At 31.1% G+C, this 23,782-nt stretch overlaps 2 protein-coding genes across 4 annotated transcripts in view; one reads left to right on the top strand and one right to left on the bottom strand.

Annotated features, from left to right (window-relative positions):
- LOC149901211 (cytochrome b5 reductase 4) overlaps positions 1-23,782 on the bottom strand; it is a 51,403-nt gene that overhangs the window by 11,438 nt on the left and 16,183 nt on the right. The window contains exons 1-2 of one of the 3 annotated variants that reach the window (XM_090111356.1): positions 16,067-16,304; positions 15,936-16,016 (exon numbers count right to left, since the gene is read on the bottom strand). In XM_090111356.1, coding sequence (XP_089967482.1) covers positions 15,936-16,002 — 67 coding nt within the window. In that variant the 5' untranslated portion in view covers positions 16,003-16,016; positions 16,067-16,304. Of the gene's footprint in view, positions 1-15,935; positions 16,305-16,767; positions 17,117-23,782 lie in introns of those variants that run through there. The other 2 variants (XM_090111354.1, XM_090111355.1) reach the window with 2 other exon arrangements.
- On the top strand, positions 17,650-23,063 carry LOC149901213 (fatty-acid amide hydrolase 2-B-like). Its single transcript, XM_090111651.1, has 6 exons — positions 17,650-17,900; positions 18,276-18,495; positions 20,033-20,165; positions 20,355-20,479; positions 21,932-22,066; positions 22,151-23,063. The coding sequence occupies exons 1-6, from the start codon at positions 17,718-17,720 to the stop codon at positions 22,927-22,929; spliced, it is 1,575 nt and encodes a 524-aa protein (XP_089967777.1). The 5' UTR covers positions 17,650-17,717; the 3' UTR covers positions 22,930-23,063.

The raw sequence follows: 23,782 nt of genomic DNA, 5'->3' as shown, positions 1-23,782 counted from the left end.
AAAACTTAGGCTCAATAATTCTCTGTTGATTAATTATCTAAATTCGAAATTTCCCCAATCACCAACGTTGTGGATAGAATCCATTTATATAAAATTTTAAAATATATAGGTAGGTACCTAATTTTATTAGAAATACTTTATCACATTTTTTCATTTACATTTTTAAGCAACATTAAATCATCCAATTTATTTTTCAATGCATACGAAATTCGGTATACATTTTAGATTTAGTGCTCTCAATCGTTTGATGAATTCTCGGTTAAACTAAGTAACGCAAATAGACTCATGTTACATAGACTATTCGAGAAAAATGTTACCTATAGTTAATTCGATACTGTCAAGGTGATAAATCTTTCACAAAACGAAACATAAAAGGTAATAAAATAGACAACACAGCTAAGGTAGATCAAAAAGACGTGACGAGGAACGCTAACAAAGAAATTCGTTTAAACTTTAGGATTATCTCCTTTGATGGCAGTAATTGACGGAATTTTTCTTATTTATTTAACGAATGAGCGTTATAATTTATTGTGTAAGTAATCCAATTAATTGTTACAAGAAAATAATCGAACGTCTTCTTTACATAGGTCTCTTCATTCTTTCGGATAAAATCCTTTCTATACCTAAAGCCTACAAGGTTGGTAAACTCAAACTTATTAAACGTACGAGCCACGTTTTATATTTCAATTACACAAAAGGTTCGAATTTATTTGTAAGCCGTGTTCAATATTTTACAGGAATATCAGGTTGAAATTTATTTGGTATGTATCGGCATTAAAAAAATAATGATACCAAAAAGCTCTTTGTTTTTTCCCGTTGTTTACTTTATATCATATCAGTTTATAAATCATTATCTTTATGTTGTGATCGTACATCGTCGAAATTACAGAGACCCTTTGTCTTTGAATTCGTATACTTATTTTTAAACATTTTTAGATTCACATATCAAACAAACCTTCACGCTCCCCGCCGCTAAAAGCTAAACCCTATATACGAATGATAATTTTATTCATTTCATTCCATAAAACAAAACGGAAGCGTGGCTTTATTTTTGAATAATATTCTATTGTGGAAACATTTCCCAACGTAACGTAATTCTATGCAAGCGAGGGTAGTTGTGTAACCATGTTATAAGTCATGTGCTAAGAATGTTACGTTGTTTTAAGTCTTTTCTTTTTAGAGATTTGAGAGAGAAATGTTTGTACTGTACCTTATAGTAGTAATACTAGAAGAGACTGCAGTAGTTCCTACATAATATGATTAATTGAGAAATATTAACAAGATTTGATTGTAACAGTAAATAATTAGAAAATAATAAACTTAATAATTTTTTTTATAATACACGGAATGATATTGAGATGATTTTTTTACATTAAAACAAGTGTTATGTTAATTTTTTACAGGTTTGTTTACGCTTTTCATACCACATATTGTGGGCAAATGATAAGTTGATTAATTCCAAATAAAGAAGCCCTTTTGAAATTACTCACTTTTACAGGGTACTCGAGATTCATAGCCGGATAAGGTTCAAATCATCCTTTTTTATGTTCTAGACGTGTGTGGGATTTTCAATTTAAATTTGAATAGAAATATTTAGGATTTTTAGTAGATTTAAGGATCTCAAATCACTTATACGCCAAACATCTGTGTTAAGGCGTTACCCGGCAATTTCGACTATGTTCAACCTCTATAAAGTCTGGTACAACATAAAGCACAATACCGAAAAAAATATATAAACTAGGATGGTCTTTGATCTTTAATTGCTCGCGAGGATTTTTTTCCAAAGTTAATAGATTTCTAGAAAAAAAATGTGCCGTGGTCATCGATTCTTCCGCAAATACTCTATAAACTTCGTAACCTGCTGACTTAGAGCTCTGAAAATTTTATGTTTAATAAATTATCAGTTACACAACAGTCCCTGACGAGGATTTTTTGTTTCACTGATTAGTATCTTTTTAAATACAAAATGCGAGGAAAAAAGAAGGTGCAGCGGGAGAGGTTTGAGATCCGTCTAGTATGGTCAAGGTGATTCAATGCTACGACAATGAAATGCTATGGTAAATAATTGTTTTAGACGAAAATAAAATTTCCATAAAAAGGTTTTAAAGCTGGATTTACAAGAATTTATTAGAAATTACATACTCCATTATCTTATTTGTTAAAAATATAACAAATACAATAAAGTGATTCTATGTTATATAAAAGCACAATGAAGTAGGCCTTATTGCCAGACATGTAGTAATCAAAGGCTTTGGGAAAAATACGGACGTTAGATTACAGTATTTTCTACTTTTGTCAATAATATATAACATCCCGAAAAGATAAAAGTGGACTTATATTGGTTTTTACAACGCTGGGGTATTTTTATAACGGATCAGCAATATTGTTTTAGTATGGTAAAACAAGGAAATTTGTTTCAATTGCCTGAAGGAAATATTTATTTTTAAAACATATTAAAGATTACATACATGATCCAGTTAATCTTATAATGTAGTTACATGAAAATATAGAGCATGTTTATTAAATACCATTTGCTGTAATGGCAAATAAGCTATCATACAAATTTTAAAAGTGTGAGATACATAAAATACAATTTTAAAAGTTTATTATGTGTTGCTACAATTGTATTCTATTTGGTAGTATATTTTATTTAACACAATCCGCCTAAGCTTTAGAAAGGTAAATGAAAGCCAGCGGATTAAGGGTTACCTTTAATTGTTTTTTGGATGGATCGTTTTCAGAGCTCTATGTAATATTGATTAGATGCAAATTTGCTAAACAAAAACCTTTTGACATTCAGTGTGGTTGTCCTTATTAACGTTAAAGTTTTTTCAAGAAGTACTCGGCCACATTAATTTTTATCAGATCAATTTTCATCGGTGTCAATATTTATTATCTTATATTCCCAACAGTCATTTATTAATCTCTAACAAGATCAGTATAAATAAATTTTCCTTAAAAACTATTTTCTACTGTCTAGCGCAGCGGATTTTAGTACAAACACTAACAAATCTCAGATTTAAAAGCCTCTAAACTCAACTTGACATTTCTAGAATCCGTCGGGGGATCGTCAATTGTTATAGAATAAAAATAATTAGAAGTAAAAGACAGTTTGCCGTCAGCTAGGACCGTCAGTTTCATTTTGGCGTTAATTAACAACGGAAATCTTCATATTCGTACGTGTCTCGTTATGTAACGTCGGAGTTTACAAACGTACGAGTCTTTAACAAACTTATCCCTCACAAAGACTTGAAATAAAGAATCCAAATTAAATCCAGTTGTGAAGACATGATAAAACTGTTCTGTAAAGTACAAATGAGATCCTTTCATTCAAGACCTTGTTTTCAACCCTCTCATATCTCAAACGTCTGACAGAGTTCACATATGTTAAGTTTAAATATTGAATTTGTGTCAAATATTCCACCTCGTTTACCAAATTTCGTAAAGATCGAATCGGCGGTACACAAGTTATGAGCGAATATCAAATATATTCCACGTGAATCTGTATTTTCGTGGGAGCTAGCACCGAAAATGAGAATTTTAGGTAGGCTGGATTTTTATTAAGCCCTCTCATTCTGTTATGATCAGTATGCGGTTCAGGCTTATGGGCAACAGTTGAGATAATATTTAACTGTACACGTAATATGTACCTAGAAAATTTAACTTATTATATTAACGAAAATATTTTTGCTTATTTTTTGCACGCCTCATAAGCGAAGCGTTGAGGTGGGTACTACTGTCACTTCGCGCAAAACATCTGATTTTTCAAATTTAAAATGTCTTTATGTATCATACATTGCACTTGTAAGATAATACATACACACACATATTAAGAAAAAACATTATTTTTAACATTCATGATATTTTTGATGTCATTTTTGTTATTTAAACTAGTTAAAAAACAGTTTAAAAAAGTTCTGTCTTGGACGTCCGTGTGTCTGTATGTGCGGAGGATTTTCTTGTTAACACGATAGCGACCGAAATACTTTACTAATCGAGTCTTTTTTTTTCTCTTACGCTTGAGTATGCTCAGGAATAGAACCCTTTCATTTTTCAGGGTCTGATTCGATGTGGTTTAATTGTTATTAAATAAACAAAAATAATAATTAATAAATAATTATTAAAAAAAAATTATGAGGCGTGCACTTTTGGATTTTCCAAACTATTTTTAATTATATTTTACTATACTAACTTATGAATACATACATCTGGTATTGAATAGCACTGCCAATATAAATACGACTTAGCATCTGTGTACAATAGAAAACGAAACGAAACTTTGATGAGGGATACGATTGTTGTCAAGTTCATGATAATACCACAGTATTACAATATTATTTCCTACAGTAAGGAATCGCCTTTAATGTCGCGCGATGCCGCCGCCAGCGTAGGTACTTACGCTGCCACACGAAAATACGCTAGGGTTGCAACAAATGGGAAATAAAACAATTTTGATTATTAATATTATGATGAAATCATTTATTCATATGTACATTCAAAATAATTGCGATTATTAAATCTGATGTAATTATTTGTTCATAAATATAGAATTACAGATATTGCACTGCTAAATATTATTTACGTGGACACTTTATTTTTGGATGTTCTTAATTGTATATTATACCATTTAACTAAGTAATGCATTCGCATTGGGATATACAATCTGATTAGAAAATAATGAGGACAACATATACATAGCTTTGATTTTAATTCAACAGATACAATTAATACAATCTTTCTGAAATATTGTTTCCTTCTGGGATTTCAATGTAGATTTACATCCGTAAACGGAACAGTTTTTGCGCGTCATAATAGAATATGTAAGTACCTATGTATAATAAAATTATTACACAAAAAATACGACTGCGTCATCCTTTCGCGATAGTTAATGCAAACTCAGCGTGATTGCATTAAGCGGCCCGCGTCGCCCGACCCCCCGCCAGTTCCCCTCCGTTTCTCTGCACAAGTACATTCGTCGCCATACTGTAGGATGGTAATACTGTGATAATACGGTGGCATATGCAAAATATGCCACTATAAAGAGGCAAGTACTTTAAGAGGGTTTAGACTCTACAGAATACACTGTAAAGAGGTAACTGTATTGGTAAAGCGCGATTCGATTTATACCGTTTTTATAGAATCTATTTTATACTGTTGCATACTACTTTTTACACACGTTTTCGATTCTGATAAAAATGAGACAAAACACTGATAAGAAACTGATAGCACTTGAACTTTTATATAATGAATACTAGCGGTCCGCCCCGGCTTCGCCCGTGGTACCTACATGTTCAAACTATCCTATCTCTCAAGTTGGATCGAACTGCACATGGTGTGCGAATTTTATTATAATCAGTTACGTGGTTTAGGAGTCCATTGAGGACATTGTGACACGAGATTTATATATATTAAGATAATTATATAAATAATATAATATCAGTGTTGTATAATGTATTAAACGTTGAAATGTGTGAAGAACACAGAATGTTGGAAACGTTTGCCACAGGTTTGTTAATTGAAATGAATTATGTCACAAAGTATGATTATTCAGAAGAGTATTCAAGCCTTGCCATGAATGAAGCGTAGTGCATGCTATTTCAGTTGTTCTATACAAAACGGATGATTCTATTTATTTGAATACAAACTGATATTTTTAATTAATAGAGTTAAAAAATATCTCAAATATATATAAATGATCTCATCTGTGGTTTATTTATTTTTTAAAAACATTTTCTTTATGAACTTTTGCCTCTAATAATAATTAAGTATACTTAATTTGTCAAGGAAATATTTTTTGTTAAATAAAGCACAGCGTAAAACCAGTTTTGACCTCATTAAAAATGTTTTGATTTTCCTTGATCAGGTTAAAGGTTTTTTTTTTACTTATAAGTATAACGTATTATTTAATGTATGATAATTGGATGCATAGACAGTATACCTACTCGTTTGAAAACTAAATAACAAAGAAACTATATTTCCCTACGAAACTTCTTACATAAGTAACTTCTTATAAATATATCTTTAGATATCATCTAATAGACGGCATTATACGTATTAACCTTCATAAAATATTCATGAGAGTAAAAATCAATCACGTCGATAAAACAGACATGAATCTATTCTCTGACGTCATAACATTCATCTGCTTGTGTCAATTAATTTAGATTTATCTTCCAATTCAGTAAGTACATGAAAAATCTTTTTAACATTGTTAATTTGAGTAATTAATATCCATTTGCATACCACCAGGTTGAACTATTAAAGTAAGTTATATCAAATTTCGTGGAAATTAGAACGAGTCATTATTATTAAAAGCTAAAAAGTGCCTACAAAGACATCATGTGATAAAAATCCCTTTTGAAAATGAAATGAAAAAAATGAAAAATATATTTATTTCATACACACAATTTTTTGATCACATGATGTATATTATCTATAGATATTTGATATTTTCGCTACTTAAAATATTATTTATTATTGACTAATCACTGACTGATGTAACATTTCTATGAAACGAGTAGTACAAAATACTTCTCGATTATGAAAATATATCTGATGTAAATTGAATTGTATGTGTTGTAATCGTGTATAAATTGTAGTGTGTTCGTTTGTTGTTGTCGTAGAATGTATTAGCCACGTAATATTGTAATTAAAACATCTGTAATTTAAACTACATTCTTGCAAATAAATATAATTTGAATTTGAATAAAATATGGTTTCGATTTTGACAAAATAATTAATTTAACATTTGCGGAATATGACAAAAACAGTACAGACATTTGAATTGTTGTAATTGTTATGATAACACTATTTTGTGTTTTGATTTTCTCTAGAGACATTTTTCGGATCCATATTGTAACACCGGCTCTAGCACTCAACGAAAGATGTTTTGAATCTAGGTTGCACATAGAACTTTGCTTTTCTCAAACCTGTGTGTTTCTAAGTTGATGTTTCTTAAAAAAAATGTAAAATACCCCTTCTAAAATATTTTTTTTTCATTAAGAATAAATTGACAGAATTTAAACAAAAAGTACATGATCCAATATTGGGTTAAGGGATCCATTGAAATGTTTAACTTTGAAGATATTTGACACGACGAAATTTAAGGGTTGTTAATGTGTAAAGGTATTCATGATATCGACAAAAGCTAGTCAAAGAATGTTTGCTCACATACCTACGGGATACACGAGATTACATAGAGTATAGAGATATATATATTACTTAAGGAAAACTTGGTGTAGGATGAATGGCTATTATTATCTAAATGAACGCAGAACACATATATATAAAGAACCTACTGTTACATAATCAGTTGTTATATGCTCTTAATACATATATACCTACATCTATGTATGTATGGTTGGTTGTTAATAAAATTCTAAACCATTAGAGATAAACCATATTCCGAATAATAGACTAGTCAATGCAAAAATGATAAATATTGAATAATGAATGCTTTAGCTAGCTCCTCAGTCGTGTCTATGTTGTAAAATTCAGAAAATGAAAACAGAATTTGTTTCTCATGGGAGTTCATCATTTATGAATTGAGACCCCTTCGCCGTTTTTGGGAACGTTAGTAAAAAATACTACATCACAATATCAAATCATTCGCTCGGGAAATACAATTTCAGAGAGGGACAGATAACCTATTCACATATGGTACCTACTTATATTATTGCTTTTCTTTGTTTATATAATAACACTGTTGACTGTAGAGACAACAAGGCCGTCCTATTGATTGTATAAAATGAGCTTTCAGCTTCAAGCATTGCAAGTACAGAAATCAATAACACAAGTTTCAAAGTGTGTTTCAATAAATTGTCGTTTTCATTATTCAGCTTTGTTAACTTTTAACGTAAAAATAAATATGTATTTTATATGACAATTCCATTTTCAATAGTAATTTTGTTTGTATGCTGCTCAAATCTATTTTCATTTTCACAAATTAATAATCTGGAAAAAATATTTACAAGTACTTGATATGTATATATGTATATTTCATTATGGTACATAATTTGAAATATAGCTAGTTACTTTTTTATTAGCATATTAAATCTGTAATTTATTACAAAATAAAATAGTGTCTGTCGGTAGTCTACTTTACGTCTCGACTCTTTATAATAACTGAACGTGGATGCTACATAAAAATACTTTAGTAACAAAAATATAGAAAATCCTACAAATGTATGCGAATAACAATATTAAAATAAGGCCCTAGCATAATTTTATCGTTATTACGGAAGTAAAATTATTCTTTACGACAGTTGTGCAATCTCTACAATCTCCGTTTACGTTCTTAGAATAAGTTTACATTGGCTATCAAACCGGGAACCACCTTTGATGTTCTTTCAATAAAATAATATAGTACTTGTAACATAGTGATAAGTCATAAGTTTTAATGATTATTATAAGGATATATGTATTTGTATAACAGCCAGTCAGCATTATGAAGAGTAACAAATATAAAAATTAAATGCTTTGTACACTTTACATGGTTTGTTAAATGCATTCGCAAACATAACTGCGTTTGTTGCAATTATTATATATTTTAATTTAATTACATTTGTCTAAAGTGAGACACATTTAGGAAACAATAACGTATATGCATATAGGGAGGACTTTAAAATATCTATGAAGAGGACTGCCTGCTGCGTATAAAAACGTACCTATTAATGTATATAGAATCTGATAGAAATATTGAAACGATCTGGAGACGCTTTCGCGCAGATTCCCAAAATTAGAATATAACCGGTTTGGGCACTTTTTACCCGACTGCCAAAGAAGGAGGGTAATGTTTTTCGAGTGTATGTAAGTATGTATGTATGTCTTTTCCTTTGTGACCACCTGTAGCCTAAACGGCTTGATGGATTTTGATGTATGAGGTATCGTTAGATTTGTCTTGATTACGGGAGTGTCATAGGATACATTTTATCCTAAAAGTCCCACGGGATAAAGACATAATAATATTTTTTCTAAATTTCCCTTTAAAAAAATATGTATGCGGTATCATTAGATTCATTTCAATCACTCTTTTTTTAGTGTGCAGTCGGGTATTTTGTTTTTTTAATAATTTACTTGTTATTATAAAATAAATATTATTAAAAATACTATTTTGTCTCTTTCTAAGGAGCAACTTTCTTTTAGTCTAGACCAAAGTATATCCGATAATATTCAATGTAATGAATATATTTAACTAAAAAGAGTACAGGTTATAAGTAAAACTTATGATGTCTAGACCCAGTGAATAGTGATTTTTTATAGTTTATTCCAGAATAGCCTTAGTATATGATATTATTATACAAGGTTAGCTTGACAGGGGCATAGCAAATGAAGCGGTGAAATAGTTGATACAATAAATTTACATTCAGATAGGTACCAGTCGTCGAATTTACGATAATTTAATAAAACTAGGAACTGATCGACTCCCCAAATCTGAAATTATATCCCCTTAACATTTAAAATGCGAAGGTTTCCCTATTAAATTTTTACTCCAAAACTATCAAATTAGAAGAGTATTGAGTGAAACTAAATTCTAGGCTATGGGACGCTAGGTATGTAAGTATCTGCAGTATAGCCATAAAGGTAGATTGTCTTATCATAGTCAAGACAATATTAAAGCGTAAAAGAAATATGATAAAGAAAATATAAAAAATAAAGTGAATTATGAAATTAATTTCTCTTTATTTAGAAATGCAATACTTTATGAATAAATCGGAATGCAAATTGCTTATTACACAAAAGACAAAACCCACGAGATCCCGGTACGCCAACGCACTTAATTAGGGTTCCGTAGACTCATGGCAAAAACAGAACCCTCATAAATTACTCATGTCACAACTATTTTATTTGGAGATCTAGCTTTATATACCTACTAGCAGCTGTTCTCTTTTAGATAACCTCCAAGAGAGTACGTTTTGGTACTATTTTTTATATGGATAAAGTATATACCTCGTATCTTTCAGCTGTCTAAATAGTGTAAACACGTTAAATTGTTTGTTTGTGGTGAAACATAATGAAACAAGAAAGAGTAAATACTTAATAGATACTTATACAAGAGTTTAAGAATGTAACAATCCTATTAACTATTAAGTTTTAAATAATGTTATAATATTTTTGAGACTTTATAGTTTAATGTTCAATGCCAAAGAAAATAGACTTTAATTAATTCGTTATTCTTTATTATGAAGTCAAAAATTTATTTGAAATTCTGTTCGGACTATTCTACAAACTGTATTCTTAATTTTACATTTCACAGCTCTATTATTATTTATGTAATCGACTTTCTTTCTCACAACACATAAATGTCAAGGATTCATATGAATAACGTGTGCATAACAATATACATAGTTCATACTGTTAATATGTAACTGTAACCTCAACCCATAATCCATACACGGCTATGATAGCTTCATGTTTACCTCCTTTAATAATGTTCCCGAGCGAATAAATCCAATAATATAGCGAAACATCGTAAACAATAAACAAGAAAACAACCGGGGATATCAAATAACAAACAAAGTAATTAGATAAAACAGAAATATAATCCAGCTACAATGATTAATACTATCCTGGTAATAATATATTTGTACGTAGTTTATACCCAGTATAGTATTACTAAGAGGCTGTGGTAACTTCATTGTAAAGCTATTTATCGGCAAAGTGGGAAGTTCACTTAGAGTTTAGACGAAACGTTTTGCATGCCGGCACATCTATCCTCTACGACCTACGTGTGTACCTACTCTACGTATATGTACATTGTACCGATGTGATTTAATTAAATTTAATAAAACAATGGGCAGGTACCTAATAGCTTTTACGCCGTTCTTATAGACATAATATTATATAGGTACACATATGTAAGAATTTTTATTTCTATTTTTTGCCATATACCACCGATACGGCTGTACAATATAATACCGCATTACCTAGATAAATTGTAAATATTGGTTTAGTGAAAAATCGATAATAAGGTATATTAAATTGAAACCAACCACTCAATAAACAATTTACATAATGGAGTTTCAATGTCTCAAAATGTAGGTTAACTCTATTTAATATCAATCAATTCTATTACAATATAATTTTAAGCTTTACCTACAATATTTGAATATTATTCATTAAGCTACGACATAATAAATTCGCTAGAAGTTTGAAGGTAAATGTAATTTAAGCAAAACCACAGGGCTAATTAGCGAAATATGCTTGCCGTTAAATTTCCTTCAGGATTTATGACTGAGCCGTAACTCCCCAGAGATTCATCCCATACATCATGCAAGCAAACATCGGACATCGGGACTTTTACAAGCGGCAAACAGAGTTGACCCAAATTTGGCTTTTGCAAACATTTGCCGACCAATTCGGAATTATATTTTCAGGGTTATATTTAACTCTTAACGTCATTATTGACTTAACTGAAGGTAATGTGGTGGTTCATAATATTAATTTATCTTTTTTTATATTACTGGAAGTTAGAATAGTAATGCTACATTAATTGTCGATAGTGGCACAATGGAATAGAATTTGGTCATGTGAATTTGATCATGGTCATAAATTAAACATTTTTTTATTTATTGGTACTTTTATACTATTACTGTTGCATGTTCATTTCAAGAACACTTTATAGTTTTAAATATTAAAAATACAACAAGAGTTTGAGACGATGAAAGTTCTGACAATCTAAAAACTAGTAGGTATAATTATCTTGCAGCGTTCATGAATTTTTCGATAATTAAAGCGTCCGTGTCGAGTCCAATGTAACTTGTAATTAAATGTGGTTCGCCAAGCACGAATAATCCTATCTCGAGTTGTTTTCCTTCAATACTTTGACAAAATAATTGATTTTATCGGAACCTTCGTCCGATGGACAACTTTATCTATCGTTTCTAAAACGTTTCTACTCGGACAACCCGTTAATGAACTGAAATTCTATTCTATTTTATAGGGTAGTACCTAAACCAAGTTTGTAGTTTGTTGTTTGTTCCTTGTTCTGATACGCGATGAAGGTGAAAACTGAAAAGGCAATGCTAATATGCAATAGTTTGAAAATCACGCATCTCAATGTGACAAATAATAATCTAATATTTTTTTTAATAATCATTCTCTCATGTGCACTAATTATCACGATTATTTTTAGTTCGCGTTTCTGATGTGATTATTTTTAGTTTGCAAACGGATAGATTCGTATTATATTAAAAATAAAAATAATCAATTTATAAAAGATTGATAAATATATTGTATCTCATGCATAGTATGAAATAAAAACCTTCTTTTAATGATAATATCTTTCACATTAGGCATAAGCAGCAAAGATCAATTGCATCACATATCATTTGCTCTTTTGTTTTCTACTTGGTAGCAGATATAACCATAGTTAACTAGATTTCATTTCGCTGGTTAGATATAAAATGATCAAAGTCCTCACAAAGCACACCCAGCGCACTCACTACGTGACTCAATTTAGTTTCACCAATTCAGGAAATTAAAAAATCTCTCACAAATTCAACCCACTATCCCGAGTTGGTTAGTTCGCTTTGACGTCCTCCACTGAATACACAAATAAGAATTTTAAATAAACCTCACTTCAGCTAGTTAACTCTGCAGACTCAAGTTTTGATAGTTCGCTTTTACATTTTAATTTCCATTTCCCGCATTTCCATTTAGTGTTCTTTTGTAAGATGTTTTCAACTTTTACAAAAGCATTCTTTTTTTTATTCCCAACTTTACTTAATATATAGGATTTTATATTTGTAATTATCACTCAGAAAACTTGTAATATTTTTTAAATTGCATTATACACACGGCAATGCGTTTTGCACGACTCATGATGCGAAGCATCAGAGAGTGCTTTACGATCGAAAAATTTTTTTCGCCTCATTTTTGCAGCTATTCTTATTATTATAGCCTTGTTAGTTCACGGAATCAAGATATTTTGCATACTATTGTCGAGATAATTTAATGGAGATTAATCCCATACTTTTAAAAAATTGATTTACTTCAATAGAATTGGAAAAAAACACCGAAATAGGTCAAAAAATTTTCCTGTCCGTCATGTGTGAAACCTGAAAACACTATAACTTGTGAAAAAATCCATCATTTGAGTTAATTTTTTTTTAAATATTCTAATCGACGATTGTAGGTCACTGAATGCGAATGATTAATTAATTCAGTGTCGTTTAATTGCAATTAATAAAAAACGAAAACTACAAGACTGTATATCTATATATAGGGTCAACCGGGGCAAATGCAACTATGGGGCTATGGCAACTAGTTATCATAACTAATTTATTAGAGTTGTTGTAATATATCGCCACCTATGATTCAATAACTCAACGACTAATAAATCTTACAAGTAATAGATGGTGCCACTACGATGAAAACTATTTGATTGATAGGCCATTTTGTCAAACCGCTATTTTGAAGTTGGTGTGCGTAAAAACAGGTGTCGAGTTTTACAGACAAAAAAATTGTTTAGGAGTGATTTTTTGCAGGTGTTTTTGATTGGACACGATTATCACAAGCCGTTAAGCATATTTCATTTATATTTTTAATGCGTTAGTTGACTCTATTTTGTGTTATTGATGCAGTTACAATTGCCTCATGAAAATTTCACTGTGGGGTTATTGCAACTGTGAGGTTAGTTACAATAGCCCCTTATATTTTTGTATGAAACTAAAAACACTAGTGATGTGACAGTGTCGATATTTTTATTATGTATCCTTCTTGGTAGTCAAAATATACTTTCTTTATGATTAATTAAAGAAGAACCATCGATTATTTCTTCGATATTATACCCAGAGACGTGTTCATAAGTAAAATTAAAATTAGATAAAGCGTGGTTAAAGACTATAAGTAACTAAAAACGATAGGTAGGATAGTTCTGTGATTGTTCAAGTAATTTTTAGTTAACGGTTGATTAACTAATAAACGTATTTTGTTTGGTTTACGTTTTTAACAATATTTAACACAAAGAATATTATTTGTTCTGACCAAAAACTAAAATTGACTTAGTAGGTAGTACACTGTAATTTTTTTTTGTTGCGATTTAAAGTGGTAAATCAAAGTAGGTACATGAGATTTTCCTCTAAATAATGCGGCGCCATCTACGATCGCAACGTTATTGTATAGATAACGTTATTGTATATACATATATATAGAATAATAAAAATATATCGATGAATAAGTTTTTTGCATTCCCCACACTAATTCTCTAACAAATAGTTGCATTTGCCCCACATTTAGAAAAATAAGATTTTTCCTGAAAACTCGTCCTTGCTACACGGTAATCCAGTTCAAAATCCTATGAATAACATGAAATCTCATAAATATATTCTATATTCGTTGTTTTATATGAAATAGAAGAAGAGCTATGGCAGTTAGTTGCATTTACCCCCGGCTAGGGGTAAATGTAACTTTTTCTACCAATTTTAGGAAATATTCTCACTACCAGTTATTTATAAGACTACTGTATTGCTTGATTGGTTTAAAATAATCTTGAATAAATACAAAAAACAATATATGGGTCAAATAAATGACCAAATATAAAAGGAGATAACTGCAACCGATCAAACTTGAAACTTGTTATTTTTTAGTTGCATTTGCCCCGGTTGACCCTATATATATTTTTTATATTTCATAATTAAATGAGCATTATGAGTCGTGCACTTTTGGATTTTCCAATTTTAAAAATATTTATTTAAAGCACTTATGTATAAAATACACAATTATTGGTAAACAACCCTATCGATAGACAACTATTTTAGGTATTTATCTTACCTGATGCACTGCTAGTCTCTGATAAATCACTATTTTCACGAGAAACACACCAGAACAATGTGCACATGTTTGCAATTGAATGGTGTTCCAAAAACTAAACTATTAGCCACGCAATGAATAATATTCATTAATATGCTACGTATCAATGCGATCCTTATAGGAATCTGTGACGAAGATAACTTATAAGTTGGAACATCAAAGTATCAACGTATTTAATTTTTGCATTGACGAATTTTTTAACAATTTTATTAAACTATTTGGTATTTAAAAAACCCTTTATATGCAAAATGAGACAGTAATTTTACACAATTTACTTAATATATGTACCATGTTTTCACACCATTTATTGAAAAAATCATGATTGATTTACAATAAGTGCGAACAAAGTATTCGTTTGGAGTCTTTCATTTACGTCAGTAATGAGTTTTGAATTAGGAACATTACAATTTTTTTTTATATTCCGTGACTACAGCCAGCGTCAAAATAAAAATATTGTATGCATTCACACTGGCCAGTAGAGGTTTTTTTTAATTACCTGCAAAACATTTTTAATTAAAGGATCTAAGTAAAGATTCCATTGTTTTGATGTTTCAATCTGTTTTATGTGGTTAAAAATTAAATAACCAGTTTCAAAAATAATCAATTTATAAAAGATTGATAGATATATTGTTTTGTTTCTCATGCATAATATGAAATAATAACTGATGAAAATATTATTTAAAATGCCACCTTTTGAGAGAAACCTTCACGAAGTTTGTGTTTTGCTAGTGGGCAAAACAAGAAGGCTTTTCATAAAATTTTGTTAGTTGTGGATACAGTGATGCTTATCTTATTTTTATAGAATCGATTCCAATCGAATTTTATAAAATAAATTGGGAGTTTTGTAAGTAAATAAAAAGTAACGGAAATAGAATTGACAGTCTCTGTTTAGAGTCATTATATCATTAGCAATCATTATTAATCAGCTCAATCAGCAAAACTTTAATACTAGTAGCACTACGAATAATTATATGGCATGGCATAATAAATGGCATATAGAAATGAACTAGAAGACCATAATTAAAATTAGGGATGAATTTTTAGATACTATAGTTAGTTTTTTTAACCATCAGCAAAAAGAGAATTGTTTATAAACATTACAAAAAAAATATTTATTATTCCACCTGTGGTAGAGTCGGGCGGTCGATGCCTCTGTCTGCCGTTCCACCAGCAACCACAACACGGCATCATTCACAATCCATCACCTCAATTACTTTTCAATAAACATAATTCAATAATTTAAAAAGAGATGCACATCAATTACTTTTCAATAAACATAATTCAATAATTTAAAAAGAGATGCACATCCTCTACCCGCTTGTAGCTATATGAAAAAGTTAATTTGTATTCTTAAACAATAAAATAATATCAAGGTTTGTTTGTCGTAAGAAATTACGCGTGTCAACCTCACGTCTTCTTACGCATAAAAGAAAGTATATGATTAAGTTAAAGGCGGCATATTGTGAGCTACATACGCCCGCCCTCGACCGCGCTCTGCGCCGAACTGCGGAACATGGCAATTGGCATTGGCAGTGCTTTCCATTTTCAGCCAGATTTACGAGGAAAACTGGATAGTCTACAAATTATAATCCAGATTATTATGCAAGTTGATTGCTGTTATCATAAGTGTGTTTACTCGCTTCGCCAGCAACGGTTTTAACTGGCCCTCACAACGTTATATTTTACATCCGCAGTGTAATCATTACTTTGTTTTAATAAACTTTGTTTTATGAATTTCGGAAGATAAGAAGTTAGAAGTTTTCTACTTATCTTTATTCGTTATTACAAAAGGATAATATTTGCTCTTTGTAGCTATTTTTAAACGCAAGGTTATGATAATAGGTAAATATATGGCTCAACTTTCATTAAAATTCAGAATTACCTTTGTTTTTGTAATTATTAACAGGAAATTTCCTGACAGTAAACTGACTGAATAAGAAACGATTCAAAACTTACCTGTCGCTGATCCAGAGTTATTTACAGAATTGCTCATTGTATTGTCCTGTTGCTTTTGCTTTGATCCAGTCTGAGGTTCGTCTAAGGATTTATTGGAACATATTTGTAGCGACTTCACAAAGGGAGTCGGAGAGTTGGGCAAAGACAATGGACTATTAACCACTAGAGGTGAAGTAGGTGTTCCTAAGGCTGACGGTAGGGATAATTTAGATTCTGAAGATATAATATTTGTTTGCGAAGGCTCTGGGTCGGAGGTATCGGTGCATAAAACTGTAGGTAGCGATATATTTAGGTTGTCGTTCTGCGACGCACCGTCTTCTTCATCTTTGGATGCGTCCGACATGTTTATCTGTAACAAGATATATTGCATAAATAAACTATGTATACTCAATCGCTTACGTGTGCCACATATAATATATGTAATATGTACTTCACAACAATACTTTCATAAATGCTAAATTAAAATAATGAAGATTTGCACTGTGCTTGCGCGCTAGAAAACCTCCGACGTTTTAATATCGTCATTAAAATATTTTGTCGTAGCGGTTTTCAAAATTCTATATTTGTTAAGAGAATGGTTTTTTATTAATCGCTATACAACTGAACTTTGAACATTGCCAATTTTTTTCACTCTATGTTACGTAATTCTTTTTTTTTTGTGTACCTAATCACAACTTCAAAATCCCAATTACATAGTATAAAAACTATATACATATTTTGTATATTTATATTTATGAGAGTTGTGACTGTGATACATGTTTGTTATCAGTCATCGTTTTGCAAAATATATATAACTGTATGCTAGATTTCGTTCCGTGTGATAACAATTAAGGAATTCATATCGTGTTCATAAATCATTATACTCGGCTGATAAGTCTTAGCCAGTGCTCGTTCCCACTTTTAATACAAAACCGTAATAGGTAAATCTGCATGCGGAATTAATTGAGGCAATGGATTCCATACATCCGATTAAATATAAAATATTAAATTGGCTGCGAGTTATTATAGCTGGTGTAGCCAGGTTTATTTTAAGTATATTTTCATATTGTCGCAAGAAGAAAATCCCTCCAATCCATTATGATATTCTGAAACAACCGGCGATTGAGGTGGCGCGAAAAATTCGGTGTAAAGAGGTACTTAAATTATTTATTATCCCAATATAAATATAAAAATGATATTTTAATTTTTGACTGTATAAAATAATAAACTGTGGAAAATAATGATGAGTTTATAAAATAGAAATGAACAGTGAATTAATTTCGGCATTCGTCCATCTTTTTTTATATTTTATCGTAGATATACCTATATTATTCACCTATTTACGTACTTCCTCGAACGAACCTGTTGGCTGTAGAGAGATAAGGATATTAATACAAACTTACAGTACATCCCTATCTTATAGTATCATTGCAGATATCTCAATACGTGTTCTAAAAAAAGATTCCTTAAATAAATTCTAATTAAAATGACAAGCCGGTAATTAATACCATACTCTCCATTTTTTCTAGATAACAAGCGTCGAGGTTTTAGAGGCATGTATAAAAAGAATAATCGATGTGAATTCAGCACTCAATTGCCTTATTGAAAATCGCTACGACGAGGCTTTAAAAGAAGCTAAAGAGGCCGATTCATACATAAGAAGTGGAATTAAGTCCGAGGAACAATTATTGAAAGAGAAGCCGTTTCTGGGCGTTCCTTTTACAACTAAAGACAGTATTTCTGTCAAAGGTAATATTACCATTTTATGTAAGTGCGTATAAAAAGAACGTTTTCATATTTTTTGTAGAGATCTAAAAGAATTACAAATACCTAGGTCATAATGAATACAAAATGGCATCATATCTTTAATTTTAATAGGTAATACACTCATAGACGTTACGTCAACAGTCCTAAATTTCAGCGTGTACCTACCTATAATAAATAAATATAGCCATTGCTCTGAAATCTAAAGGTCTCTTTTTGTTATAACAAGTTATTTACTAATTGTTATGGTATTGCTATAAATTATAAATAATTTTTACAAACAATGCGTACCTCTAACACTAAATCAAGAATAACATTCATAGTTTTCACACAATTGTTAACCAATTAATGTTACGTGTTTATGTAATATGACTACATAATACATGTAATAGTTATATTTGAAAGTTGAATGTAGCTAGGGAAACGTGATTACATAATACATTCAAATGGTCTCATTAAAAAAAAATGATTTTACCGGTACCTAACTATATGTTACTAATCTAAAAGGATCGCCGATCGGTAATAAACATTCGTAGATCCTAAACTTTAGATTAAAAACCATCGTTTTTAAAAAAAGGAGTTTGTTTTAGATAGAATATAGGCATAATATACATATATATAAGTTATTTTGTTTCACTTTATGACACAGTGAATAACAAATGTTGTCCAATTTATTATGAAACGTGATATGTCTGCCAAGTGACTCAGCCATCGATTTTCGTATTAATCCTTTATGCTCTATAGTCCATAGTTACTAGCTTTTCGCAGGCGGCTTTGTTTGCTTATCGCACCGTTGCACGATAGCCGTTTCAGTTTTCACATACCTATAAATACCCCTCTCTATTTCCCTCGCTTTTCGTTTTGTATCCGTAAATAAAAACAGCCAATACATTAAAAAAAACTTATTTTGTGATAACATCCGATTACTTGTTAAATTAAAATAATAAAAAAAAACAGATTTTTATCTAAGTAGGTACAATTTTTTGTACAATGCATACTACAATGTACCAGATAACAAGGAAGTTGAATAACCGATCAATGTATTGTAACATCAATAAGGATTGAAAATAGTACTTTGTGACATTTATCTCTGCTGTTATTTCCCATTTTTACATTTATTTACTCAGTTGCAAATAGTATAGTTATTTAATAATTGCCGTGGATACGCAATAATTAAAGAGACTATGTAGTTAGATAGACTTTAATATTTCATGAAGTAATCCATACTTATAATATCATAAATGCGAAAGTAGCTCTGTCTGTCTGTCTGTTACTCAATCACACCTAAACTACTGAACCAATTTTCATGAAATTTGGTATGGAGATATTTTGATACCCGAGAAAGGACATAGGCTACTTTTTATCCCGGGAAAATGACGCAATCCCGGAAATCCCAGGGGAACGGGAACTTTGCGGGTTTTTCTTTGACTGCGCGGGCGAAGCCGCGGGCGGAAAGCTAGTTATATGGGTTCATATTCGGTACTACATATTTCATTTTAACCGAAATACGTATAATTTTCAGGCCTCCATAATACAGCTGGTATATATTCTGCAAGGCATAATATAGCAGACAACGATGCCAAAGTGATTAAATTACTCCGAGACAAAGGTGCCATTATTATTGGTATAACAAATGTGCCAGAATTGTGCTTATGGTATGTTTCACTGGTATTTTAATGTGTATTACAGTATTCACTTAACTGGAATTCAGATTTTTTGGCAAGGAGATTTCTCATAGCAACTCTCACTGCGAGAAACAAGAAGTGAAACTGATGCCTCTGTGTAACTACTCCCTATGCTAAATATTTTAACAACAATTTCTCTATTCTTCGATATTATTCCAGGTGGGAAAGTTACAATAAAATATATGGTAGATCAAACAACCCTTACGATACCACGAAAATAGTTGGTGGGTCATCAGGCGGAGAAGGAGCTTTGCAAGCGGCGGCTGGAAGTTGCTTTGGTATCGGTAAGTTAATCGGAGCTGATGATAATGACAGATTGATAGGATGACAATAATCCAATAGACAATACAATAGTTGTTATAATAAGGAATCTTTAAGGAATATACATCAAATAAAGCGAGTCTCTAAATCCATACTAATATTATAAATGCGAAAGTAACTCTGTCTGTCTGTCTGTTACTCAATCACGCCTAAACTACTGAACCAATTTGCATGAAATTTGGTATGGAGATATTTTGATACCCGAGAAAGGACATAGGCTACCTTTTATTGCGAAATATGTACCACGGGCGAAGCCGGGGCGGACCTCTAGTAACTAATAATACTTAGTAATGTCACTGGCCGATAACGCTGAAGTTAACGTGGTCAGGCTACCTTAACATTCAACTAATGTTCAAATATCTAACACATGATTTCTCTCCCGTCGTATTATGTTAGTTTGACACAGTATGTTGATGCGGGATGTACGAAGGTATTCTGATGGAATGTGAGTTCTCTTGGCTTCGCCAAGTCCGGACGCAATTCTCTTCTTTTTCTTCAGAATAGTGGATTAAAATTATTTATTACTAGCTTTCCACCCGCGGCATCGCCCGCGCTGCAAAGAAAAACCCGCATAGTTCCCGTTCCCGTGGGATAAAACCTATCCTTCTCCTGTCCTTCCTCGGGTATCAAAATATCTCTATACCAAATTTCATGGAAATTGGTTCAGTAGTTAAGGCGTGATTGTGAAACAGACAGACAGACAGAGTTACGTTCGCATTTATAATATTAGTATGGATTTTATTGGTAAAAATAACGAATATATGTGTTAATATTTTAATACACAGTATAGCTTAGAGTATACTGTGTATATCCTGTGTATATGTATTCTATAATCAATGGTATAGCTGTAGGTAAATGATTGATATTATCAACCTACAGATTATCTTGGATGCTTCATGCTTGCACAGTTGAACCTTTGTCAAGGGGTATCGTATTAAATTGCAAATTACTGCAGATATAGTCAACGACGATGATAAAAAATGTATTGAAATATTATTGTTAACTTAAACTATTTAAACAGTGACGGTTTATGCAAAATAATTTACTAAATAGATACCTACAGAACTTTTATAAATTGGTAAAAAATACATGATTTTAAATTATACAGTAAATAAAATACATAGTTTCGTTTCATCGTGCCCATGATTACCTATACATATTAATTATATTTTTTTACACTTTTCATTTCATACCTATAGTAGATCTTGTGCCATCACTAAAACATCAAATTTTATCATATTAGCAAGGACGTTCATTATCATAAGTTTTTATAATTTTTCCAATTTGTAATGAATCACTTATTACGTAAAAAGATTACTTGATATAAATGTATAAAATGCTAAGTTCATTTTTTTTAATTTTTATAAAAACTTATAAGATAATAATATAAACAAAACTTTATTCATTTATTTCAGGTTCGGATATCGGAGGCTCAATTCGTATGCCAGCTTTTTTTAATGGAATTTTTGGTCATAAACCTACCAGGAAAATAGTTTCTAATGATGGGCAATTCCCCGAAGTAAATTCAGAGCAAGAGAATGCCTGTTTAGGTAACTGTTAAGAATTTAGTGTCAAAAGAATTGGTCATTGTATTATTAGCTTTAATGTTTTCGTAATATATATGCTTTTTGCAGCAATTGGACCAATGACGAGGCATGCTGTAGATTTAAAACCCCTCCTAAACATTATATCTGGAGAAAACGGTTACAAACTCAAGTTAGATCAACCTGTTGACATGCGAAAACTTAAAGTATACTACCAAACGAATAACCACGCTCCTCTAACAGATCCAGTCGACCATGAAATAGCATCAGCTTTAAAAAAAGTTATTAGATTTTTCGAAACAAAACACGAAGTTACGGCGGCACAGACAAATATAACGCTTTTACAAAAGTCCACACCTATTTGGTATGCGAGTACAGCGTCCGAGACAAAAATCAGTTCCTATATAATGGAAGACGGTGACGGCAGTGATCAAGCGATCATAAAAGAAATCATTAAAAGTATATGTGGCCGTTCTGACAAAACTTTAGTCATTTTATTAACTGCGTTAGCTGATAATGTGGATCTAAAGAGTGATGCATACAGGGAAAACCGTATGCTCGCAGAGAAATTAGAGAATATGTTTAAAGAGATGCTGGGAGAGGACGGCGTATTCATATTTCCAACACACCCTACAGCAGCACTATATCACAATGAACCGCTATTTAGGCCTTACAATTTCTCATATACTTCAATTTTTAATAGCCTTGGTTTTCCTGCCACTGCTGTACCGTTAGGTTTGAACCGCAGTGGACTTCCAATAGGAGTACAAGTTATTGCCAATCATAATAACGATAGACTATGTTTAGCAGTCGCAGAAGAACTTGAAAAAGAATTTGGTGGTTGGGTTGAACCCCAAAGGAGAAAATAAAGTGAGCATATTTAATGCCAAACAGGATTTTCGATAACCTTTTACTATTGGTGTTCGAAACTTTTACTTTGCAGTGTCATCTATCAATAAAAGTACTTAGGTACTTAAAATTGAGAAATAATTTAAAAAATAAATGTGAATTTAACAAAACTTTAATAACTTCTTTTATTGATTTCTGTTGTCTTGATATAAAGGATTGATATAAAGGCCTCCGGTCAAAGTATCTTTGACCGGTAATGTCTGTCATCATTTCGTAAAGCCACTAATTGCCGTTTTTTTTTTGCAACTACTAATATACACACATACACAAAAGTCGTTTAAAGTGTGACGTAAAAATTTTTTTATTTTTTAATTACAAATGACGATGTTGTTACTATTAATGCGTCTCTTTCATATCCAATTATAAACGAGGAAAATATTGAATTCATCGTAGGAATGTTGAAATTCAAATCACTCCGCAAAGGTTAGGAATAGTTCGGATATTTTAATATTTAGCTTAAAGACTATTTAAAACAATTAAAATATATTTCAGTAAGTAACTAGAAAGTGGAACTAGAAGAATTTATTATAAGTGGATATAAGCTTACAGATGTCGTACATTTGCATTCGGGGGTAATTCACATAATATACATTGTATATTGCGTTACACAAAACAGTTTTCTCCATTTATATGGTAAATGTGAATGAAGGAAACCTAATCACTACATAGTATAAAACAAAGTCGCATTCTCTGTCCCTATTTCCCTATGTCCCTTTGTATGCTTAAATCTTTAAAACTACGCAACGGATTTTAATGCGGTTTTTTGTAATAGATAGAGTGATTAGAGTGATTCAAGAGGAAGGTTTTAGTATA

This window comes from Colias eurytheme, chromosome 17 (genome assembly GCF_061535395.1).
Source record: "Colias eurytheme isolate Ceu_HAF_F1 chromosome 17, ilColEury1 Martin Lab GWU primary, whole genome shotgun sequence".
NCBI classification, from domain to species: domain Eukaryota; kingdom Metazoa; phylum Arthropoda; class Insecta; order Lepidoptera; family Pieridae; genus Colias; species Colias eurytheme.
The sequence above is the reverse complement of the archived record's forward strand: the minus strand, read 5'-3'. Positions and strand labels throughout refer to the sequence as shown.